This window comes from Rhagoletis pomonella, unplaced genomic scaffold (genome assembly GCF_013731165.1).
Source record: "Rhagoletis pomonella isolate Grant_MI unplaced genomic scaffold, Rhpom_1.0 Rhpom_scaffold_00011, whole genome shotgun sequence".
In the NCBI taxonomy this organism is placed as follows: Eukaryota; Metazoa; Arthropoda; class Insecta; order Diptera; family Tephritidae; genus Rhagoletis; species Rhagoletis pomonella.
In genome coordinates, this window is record NW_023458565.1 from 1297116 (window position 1) to 1307752 (window position 10637).

At 33.2% G+C, this 10637-nt stretch overlaps 1 protein-coding gene across 1 annotated transcript in view; it reads left to right on the top strand.

Moving 5' to 3' along the window:
* Positions 1 to 8730, top strand: part of LOC118747097 (titin-like) — an 11314-nt gene extending 2584 nt beyond the window's left edge. The window contains exon 3 of the mRNA XM_036481088.1: positions 8624 to 8730. Within this exon, the coding sequence (XP_036336981.1) occupies positions 8624 to 8730 (107 nt within the window). The remainder of the gene's footprint in view (positions 1 to 8623) is intronic.
* Positions 8731 to 10637: the final 1907 nt, after the last annotated feature.

Below are 10637 nucleotides of genomic sequence, written 5' to 3' on the forward strand. Positions count from 1 at the left end.
CTGGCACACCTGGCCAGCAAATCCATTGAAACACTGCCAAAAAAAAACTTTAAAAAACAATATACAATGCTTGCCTTTTTCCTTATGAGTTTGAAGATAAAAAATAGAAACCATTATTTATTGTTTTGCTGTCCACTGACAGTACTTTATTTGTTTTCCATCAATTTCAATTTGTTTTTGAATGTTTTATAAATAGCTGATATGTGAGGCAAGTAAAAAGTTTATTTAAATAAAAAGTGATCAAATGGTAGATAGAAGTAGGCATAAAAACTAAAATTTGAATGCGCAGCAAGTCGCTGGCGTGTCAAAACTGCAGCTGCATACTTACTTTGCGGCTGTGGGGCACGCCTTTAATGCAAGTTGGAAACACTTTCGCCTCAAAGCAGTGTAGGCACTGCAATTACTTTCCGGAGTTAGCAAGTGACTTTTTCCATGCCTTCCACTTTTTCTTACTGAATGCGGTTCCCCTACATACTCACATATGTATATAGCATTTTGGCGCTGCATCTGGCTTTGTGTTGCAATAGATGCATAGTTGTTTACTCATTTGCCTATTGGCACTCAAACTAATGAATCATTAGTTGTATGATTAGCCAACAGTAGTCACATTGCACAAATCATCGGTTGGCATTAGTCGCTTACATACATACACACATACATATATCTATACATATTATAGAGCATACAAGGCACAAACTGTGAAAAGTTCTGATTAATTATTTGATGGTACATTTGTCAACAACAGCGCCAACATCATCGCCGTCACTGCCAGCAACACCGCAAGCACCACCGGTAGACAGTTGATTCATATATCTTGTGTGACTTTGATTTATTTTTAAGTTTTTGAGTAGCGAGCTGCTCTAAGGATCATCATCATGTGTTGATTATGCGCTCCACTGCCTTTTAATATTCGGGCCATTATTGTTGGTATGCTGTGGGTGAAAAAAATAAATAAATGTATGAGTACTCGTATTTATTTAGTAGTAAATAGCAATTAAAATGAATACGCAAAAAAAAACGAGAATTGTAAAAAGATAAATTTTATTTTAAAATATTGTTTCAAACTTTGACTACAAATGCAAATATGTGCAAAAAATATGGCAAACTATATTTGATATGTGGTCCGAAAACTGAAAAACACGCGTCAACACTGCTGTTTACTCTCTAAGCCGCCAACACCTTGCCGCTGCATCTTATCATACATATGTATGTCTCTATGTCTCTATGTAATAGCTATGATTTACTTTGGAATCATTACTGTGGACTTTTGAGAAAGCAGCTTAAGTTGTTTTGTGATATAAAAAAAATTTTCTCAAATCATTTTTTAGCGATATTTTCACAAAAGTTCTCTAAAAGCAATTAATTTTTTATCAAATGTGTAACATTTTCCCAAATTCAAATCTGAAAAAAAAAATTTAAATAACTCAAGCTGCATTCTCAAAAGTCCACGCATTTGTTTTTAAGATTTTTATAATTTTTTACTATTTTCTCATTGTATAACCGTAGTAATGTTGCATGAGTTTTTATAATTACTTTTTTATCTACCCGCTTCATACTAATAATTCGTTTAATCGTTTGTTGATCTCTACTCTATTGTTGTTTTATTTACATTTCACATTGCGTTTCTTTCTATATGTTTCTTTGTACACAGTGTTTACACATGATTTTCGCATTTTTTGCTATTTCGCAATGCGTGCCGAGCGAAAAAATATATAATTTCCAAACATTATTTAAAAGTGTCCTACGGCCCCAATACTTTAGCTGCTGCTATTAAACAAAAACAAAAAAAAAACAAAAAAAAACGTTTACCGTTGCCAGCTTTATTGTTGTTGCTATTTTTTAGGAATTTGAAGCGCTTTGCTTAAAAAATTAATCATAAAATACTCATGCGACTAGGCTTTAAGCGCGTATCCCTTAATGTCATTGCAATTTTAACTATACTTGTATTGTATGATTTTTAAAAAACACGTTTTTTTTTACATTTTTCGATGTTAATTTGTTTGTTAGGTGTTTTATTTAAATAAATTAATCACTCAAATGTATTTATATTTGTAACACATTGTCTGTATTCCTCCTCTGTAAGCTTAACTGATATTATTTTAATTGTTGTTTATGTTTATATAAATATATATATAAATGTATGTATATTTACTTTTATGCGTTTATTTTAATTTTAACTTTAACGAATATACGCAATAAATCACACAATCCAACATTGCTGAAAATGAATACACTTTTTTTTCATTTAAATCAACTAAATTTTATCATTTCGCAGCTTCTCTTACACATGAGCCTTTAGCTTTCTAAATTTGTGCCCGCATATCCTCTATGCTATGCGCCGCTGCTAAAACATTACCGGCTTTTAGCATCTACTTATTTACTACACCACCATATGTCACGTTGCAGATCAGGTAAGTTTAGGCTAAAATATTTTCCCTACAATTTACTTTCCTTTTAAATGATTTTTACGCGTCGATCGCCGTGGAAAATAAATTGTTCCGTAAAACCACGTTGCCACTTTTACACCTTTCGCTTTCGAAGCGCTGTTCACGACTGCGAGCAAAAATGAATTTTTCTTACTCGATTTGTGTGCCCATTGTGAGCGGTGGCAACATCATTGCACGCGCCAGACACAATCGGTAATCGGCAATCAACATCGGCAGCAATGTTGCCTATTGTCTGACAGCCAAAAGTCAGCAGCACCACCTCACTTCTTGGCACACCGCGACACACCTCCTATAGATGTAGTATATGTAAATGGCTTTCGTGTGCCAGGTGATGACGACCACGCACATATGTACGTACATACATATACGTATGCAATGTACATATGTACATTAGGGTGCATCACTCTCCATACAAAAAAAGAAAAATCGGTACTGTTTTTCCAACGAAAATATCAAATTTATTATATTTTTAAACTTCCATCAAAATATTGCGATTTACGTGAGCTGTACTGATTTGAAAATACCTCCAGAAATCGAGCTTTTTTATACCGATAACTAAAATTGGTTTAAAAAAAATTTTTTTTTTTTAAATCTGCTAATTTGATAGCAGAGTGTAAGCTTAAAAGGCGTGCATACACATTTTTGTTTAAAATTTGTTCAACGGCATCAAAATACTGAGATTTTTGTAGGTATTTGCAAATCGGTCTAGCTCACGCAAATCTAAATTATTTTCTGCAATATTTTGGCGAAAGTCTTCAAAAATAATACTAAGTTCTATAATTCCTGTGGAAAACCTGCGAATTTTCTTGGTGAGACAACCCTAATGTAAATACATATGCATGCATATATTTATGGCAATGCATGCACGTATATATACTTGCATATACAAGTACATACATATGTATGTTCATAAGTAACTCATACGCCATGTACACTGCAACGTTTGTCGTCCTTCGGCAAATGTCAGCATCTTTTAAAATTTTATTAAAATAAATAAACGTGAATATTTAAAATAAATAAAAACTTGCATTATTCAAATATGAGTATATACATATACATACATATGTACATACACACAAATATATGCAAAATGTGCCTAAAATGCCATACATCATTCGTTTATCTCGAACTGTCCATCTTCATTTGCAATCTTTTAATTCTTCTTTCAAGCAGCAGCTATTGAGCTGCTACTAAATATATTTGTTGTTGTTTTTTTTTCTTTTATAAATTTCCGTTTGTTTTGTCTTAGCTTGGTTAATAAGTAAGCACACATGGTTCTTTGCCAATTTCAATTAACGTTTTTCGCGTACAAAATTATACTTTCGTCAATGAAAAGTCATCACAGAGATATTCTCGAATGAAAAAAAAAACAAAGAAATATAAACGCGCTTAACTATATATTTAGATGCAATTCCCTTTCACTCTAATTTCACCTATGATTGCATTTACACATATTTACCTAGATATATACAAATGTACTCATAAGTACAGTCAGTATGGCAGACATGTGTGCATATATACATACACTGGCGGTCATTAGAATAGACTCGCCCTACTTTGAAGAGTTTTGGCTGTATTTCCATGGTTTATTTTATGTTTAATATTTTTTTATTAAAGCCTGGCTAGCTATACAACAAATGCCATATAAATCCCCTTTTTCAAACTTTATACAAAAATTATAAGTATTCGACAAATTTTCACCAAATTTTTAAACTTTTTATTCAGAATTTTTACAAAAATGTCTGGTATGCAGTTTTATAGCCCATTCATTAGGATAATTAAGTGCAAGTTTCAAGTGGCTAGAAAATACCGTTGATTTTGGACAATTTTTTTTGTTAACGATGCTAGGCATTCTCTTCCATATAAAAAAATTGTCGAGCACACTTTGTATGGGAAAAAATTCGTGACACCGTCAGCAAAACAAATTCTTAAAAATCAACGGTATTTTGTAGTCAATTAAAACTTGCAATTTATTATCCTAAAAAGAAATGGGCTACAAAACTGCATACCAGAAATTTTTCTAGAAATTCTGAATAAAAAGTTTAAAACAATGTTTCTAAAAATTCTGAATAAAAAGTTTAAAAATTTTATGAAAATTTGTCGAACTTTTATAATTTTTGTATAAAGTTTGAAAAGGGGATTTATGTATATGGGGTTTGTTGTATAGCTAGCCGGGCTTTCATAAAAAAAATATTAAATATTAAATAAACCATGGAAATATAGCCAAAACTCTTCAAAGTAAGGCGAGTCTATTCTAATGACCGCCAGTGTACATGTAAGTACATATTTTTTTTCTGCCTTGTATGGGAACTGATGATTGATTTGCTCAATATAGGCAATGACGCATTTTCATGTTGATGGCCAAATTGGTTTCGGATGCATCATTGATTTTATTGATCTCTTTTAAGTGACTGTTTACCGAAACAATTTTTAAATGTGTTTGGTTACTTTGCAATTCTCAAAATAGTATGCAATTAGACTTTTACTGGTACTAAATCTTCGTTGGAATAACGAGCCATAAAAGTATTTTCGTAGGGGCTAGCAGATGATTATATTTTTATTTTAGTATATCTCAACCACCTTACTATTAAGCCGCGGCAAAATTGTTTCAAATACGAAAATAACCCACCAATTCTAGGAGAAATTCATGTTACAATTTCGTTCACAAGGGTGTGAGATGGTGCACTGTGGTCAGGAGCCTAAAAATGTAGGCGTAATGGGCTAGAATTTTGAAAGAACCGAATCTGCAGTATCTTTTCGTTAAAGTAATGCATTTAGCTTGACCGAAATTTCCCAAAAAGATTCACAGTGATAGAGTTGAGTAAGGCTTTAAGGGTTTTAGTAACCGCGGAAGAAGGCAACGCTCTCAATATACATAACTAAAATTAAAGAAAAAAAGAAAAACAAACAATACGTCAAAAATAAAAAAGAACGTCATTAGAAATATAAAACTTATTCTAACTAAAAAAATATACTTACCCATACACCCGGATGAGTCACTCACACATACACCTTAATCGGTAACTTTTTCTTTAAAATTTTCCTTTTTCTTGGTTCTTCTTCAATCGCCACCGTTTACTTGCCAATTTGCAAATATCAAAGAAAAATATATCAAAAGTAGACAAAATCAAATATCTCGAGACCGAGAAGAGATAGTGGCATAAATGTAACAATATTTTAAATTTTTTGCGATGGATAATTCAGAAGAAATAGTGTCGATGGGTAAAATAAAAGCTCATACAGCTCATGGTTCCAACGTCTGCGGTACTCGCCGTCGCTAACGCGTAAAGACCCATAAATTTTCCACAAAATCTTTCTCTCGAATACTCCAAACGCCGCCTCATCGGATGATGTCATTGTCCATACGTCCGCGCCATAAACCAGCACAGGCATGATGAGTGACTTATAGAGTGTAATTTTTGTACGACAAGAGAGGACTTTACTTCTCAATTGCCTACTCAGTCTAAAGTAGCACTTGCTGGCAAAAGCGATTCTCCGTTGGATTTCAAGGCTGACATTATTATTATTGTTTTTAATGCTGGTTTCCGATTATGGCGGAGCTGGTGGTTTATTTTATCCATCCGTATCAGTTTCGCGGGGATGCCAAATTCAGACATCGTATAGGCAACTCATTTTAGAGCTGTCAAAAGCGGTTTTGATGTCGACAAATAGATGATGAGTGTCGAACCTTTTCTCGCGGGTCTTTTCCATGATTTGGCGTTTTGTGAATGAGCTATGGTGGATTTCCTATGTCTAAAGCCACACCGATAAGGCGCAATCCTTTCGTCGACGGTGGTTCAGTCTTCCACGCAATAAGCTTGTTAAGACCTTGTAACCTCTGCTTAGAAGGCTGATCCCGCAGTAGTTGGCGCGAATGGCGGGGTCGCCTAAGTTAGCAGCCTTTCATTGAAAAAATAATTAAATATTTTTAGAGTTAGAAGGTTTTATTTTCAATCCTTTTTAGTCATTCTAAATACCAAGAAAATTAACCGTTATCACCAGCATGTAGAGATATTTTTACCCTTTCCGTCAGTACCAAAAAGTTAGTTTAAACGAAAATTGGAGTTAGCAGCTTTAACCGCGGCACCGGCGATATGCACTAAAAATATAGAATCAGGCCAATGGGGATGCATTACTGTTTCGTCACTAACGGTACTTTTCCAAAGTTAATGGTTGATGGAAATTTTGTTTTAATTATTCGAAGAGTAAAGTAAGAAGGTTTACAAGCATTTTAAAAATTGCAGCAGGTAAATCTTCATCATATTCTAAATTTATACTTTTTAAGGGAAATCGATCATGTAAACCGAATAATTCCATTCCGTCAGTAAATAAAGTGACCGCGGCGGTAACCTCATTTAAATTATATTCAATACTCTACCTTTTTTAAATAGTAGTGTAGCGCATACAAAACTTCAGCTAAATTGGGTATCTAATGTTTACTATTTTTTGGCCGCTGTTTACTATCTGTGGCTTGAAATTCCATTTCTTGTCTAAAGGTTTTTGTTATTTTGACACAACTTCTTCCCTTTCATCCATTCCTTCGCCAATTATATTATGGACCAAAAACGGACACATAGCCAATGTAGCAGCGCATGTGCGCTGAAGACCTATTCTGTCCTAATTCAATCGATATACCGATTTTGAAGTGAAACTTCTTTAGCGGCGGTTGGTTAATAATAATAATATATGTAATAATAGATTGGCGCTTACACATATGTTAGTGTTTGGCCGAGCTTCTCCTCCGATTTGTGGCATACGCCTTGATGTTGTCACACAAATCGGAGGGACCTACATGTTTACGCCGACTCCGAAAGGCGATTGTATTTTTATGAGAAGCTGTTTTTCATGGCAGAAATACACTCTGAGGTTTGCCATTGTCTGCCGAGGGGCGACTGCTGTTAAGAAAAAACATTTTTTCTACATCTTTTGCGATGTTGATACCCAGTTATTGTGTTTCACTTCATTCGAGCTGGACAGTGCTACTACGTACATATGTATGTATAAAACACAATTTTTGGAAGTTGAAATTCGGAGATTTTTAACTTTGCTGTATTGACTTCTAGTCCACATTCTTTAGATCAGGATTGTATAGAACTTAAAAAAACAGTTTGTCTAATACAATCGGGTGCTTGCCAGTTGCAGTTAGTAATAGGTTCGCTGTAGATTCCAAAGGATTGGAGAGTCCTCCACCTTTTGCTGTTGCCAGCCTATCACATTTTGCTCATCTCCGAAATCGTAAACCGCAGTGCTCGGGATAATAGCTTAAACTAATAGTTGGCTCTCAATTAAGTGTTTTCGTATTATTTTAGATTAGTGTTCCTTTTCAAAATATTATTCCGTAGTAAGCGACATGTAGTATTTTATACTCGTAATTGTGATTTATGAAATCTAACAGTTCACTTCCACTAAACCTTAACTGCACTTTATCGCTTTTGGAAAAGGATATTACAACTCGAAAGGTGTAATTGTGTGTATTAATTTCAAGAAAACGGAAACCTTGTTGTTCACCCCATGTTAAAATGCTTGGACCTTACCTGAGCTCTTAACTGCTGTTAAGCTTTTGGTGGAAGTGGGCTTAAAAAGTACTAGGCCTAGAAACGAGCTAATTTTCTCAAACTTAAATCTAAATTAAGCTTTTTGAATACAATCAATAAAATTCGTTTGATCTGACCAGACCCTTCTTGCAACAAAAGCGCCTGGAAAGGGACCCTAAGCCAGACGGCACTTTATCAGTTGGTGCCATAGAAAGTTTTTAAAAACTACTTTTACTGTACATAGAAACATATAAATGTATATATTTTCCGCAACTAGTCAAAACAATTATCTCTATGAAATCCATTCGGTCTAAACATAATTGAATAAAAATCCAATCAGCAACTCCCACAGTCAAAGTCGCAAAAGCTATAGAACTGAACTATTTTCGCAGTGTAGAAAACTAAACAAAATATTCACACAAAAAAAATCAAGCACCTGGACTGAACTATTTTAAGAGTAGTACAAGAAAAAAAAATAAAGTCATTATTCATTTTTTGTCTGATGTTAGGAACACATGTGCGGAAAATTATTATTTTTTTTTTAACTCATTCTTATGCAAAATGCTCATGTTGACTTGCCAAAATGTGCCACAACTAACGGGGTCAACGCTTTTTTAAATTTTTACTTCAGAAAATTTATAGAGTATATTAAAAAATTAACGCAACCAGAAATATTCGAGATTGTTAATGATATAGTCTGGGATGCCGCACATAAAAACTTTAAAACTCAAGTAAAATGTTTACGTTAAAAATGGTGCAATGTTTCACATAAGCATATGTATTTATGTTTTGTAGGTGCGTTTATAAATTTGTGTGGCTAGCTATAATTATGTATGCAAGCATCTATCTGAGTTTGTACAAGAATGCATAAATGTAGCAACGGGCAATATTTCAAGATGCAAATGGGGTCACAGATTTATATTTAAGTTCAGGATAGAGAGCAGCACGATCGATGGAAAATGTATACAAAACTTAAAAAATTGTTGGGAAATTATTTTGAGAAATACATACGTATGTATGTATGTAGGAATGTGTATATACAAATGTCGTTGCAACACAAAAATCTTTAACTAAATAATACTCAGTATTAACGTATTAATGTGATACTTAAGTTTCAGCATTCGTTATATGTATAAATTTAGATACATATGCATGCACAATAGGCAATTAAAGATGGCTTCAAAATCATAGTCTTTGAACCAAAAACCTTAAGCTGAGATCCCACGATTGCCGCAAATGGACCAATCTGGAACAATTTTTATTGTGCTGTATTGGAGTCCAATGAAATTCTGTTCAGTCACACGGTTGCCTCTTTTTATACAATTCTCATTGCCGTAAGTTGGCGAAAAGCAATGTAGTGACAATAATTGCCCCAAACTTATCACACGATTGTTCGAGCATACGGCGATTGTGACCATAAAGTGTTGCGCTGACCTCTAAATTCTGTTTTTTTCTCTGTTGTGTAAAAATTGCATATTCTTAATAAAAAAAAAAAAAATCAATTGGATCTGCTTTGTATATTGCGGGCCCATTTTGTGCAAATTTGTTGTTGTTTGAAAGCAAAGAAGCAAAAACTTGTGCCCAACGAAAACTCACGCATTTATTTAGAAGTTTGATTGTATAGTTTTTTTATTTTTCGACGATAACTGCAACGTGCTATGTGGAGTTCAAGTTGCAACAGTTTTCTTTTTAATTTTGTTACGTAGAGGTTTTTTTATTCATTACAAGTAAAATTGGTACAAAAGAGTTATGTTTGTTTAAATGAAAGCTGCGAATTTACATAATTTATGTTTGGAATGAAATTTTATAATTATATGTACAGCTCGCAACAAAAGATAGCACCTTAACATTTTGATCAGTCTTGACTTTTTTCTTCTGTTGTTTAATGTTAATTTTTTCCTATAAAACCATAGCTCATTGTCTAGTAAAAACCACATAAGTCCAAATTCCAAACTTTATACAAAAATTATAAACATTTCTTAAAATGTTGATCACAATTCAATGGTTTTTAATTTGGGTTTCTAGAAAAAATTTTGTTTTGCAGTTTACAAAGTAATTTACAGAGAAGAAAGTGCATAATACCGTCAGCTAAAAAAATTATAAAAAATCAACAGGATCTTTTAGCAACTTCAAACCTCCACCTTACTGTACTAAATTTTAATGAGCTACAAAACTAAATAACCATTTTTTTCTAGAAATCCAAATTATAAACCGTGGGATTGTGTTCAAAAGTTTAAGAAATTTTTATAATTTTTGTATAAAGCTTGCAATTTGGATTTATGCATTTTTGTTAGACAATGAGCTATACTTTTATACGAAAATAATGAAGATTAAATAAGTAGAAGAAAAATAGTCAAGACTGGTCAAAATGTTGAGGTTCTACTGCTTTGTCGTGGGCTGTATTGAACTTTAAAGTTTTTTTTTTTAATAAATTTATACTGTCATGGCAGTCCGCCATTTGGTGACATAAAATACCTTTCGTATTCTTCTCGTATGAGTTTTGCTTGTGGTGGTACATATCGCGGCAAAGATTCCGTCATCGGACTTCAAGAAAAATTATAATTTCACTACAAATTATATTAAAAGTTATGTTGCTTCCGAAAACAAGGATATTAATTTCAGTGATTTTTGGACACATAAGGAAGCAAAAAAGTAA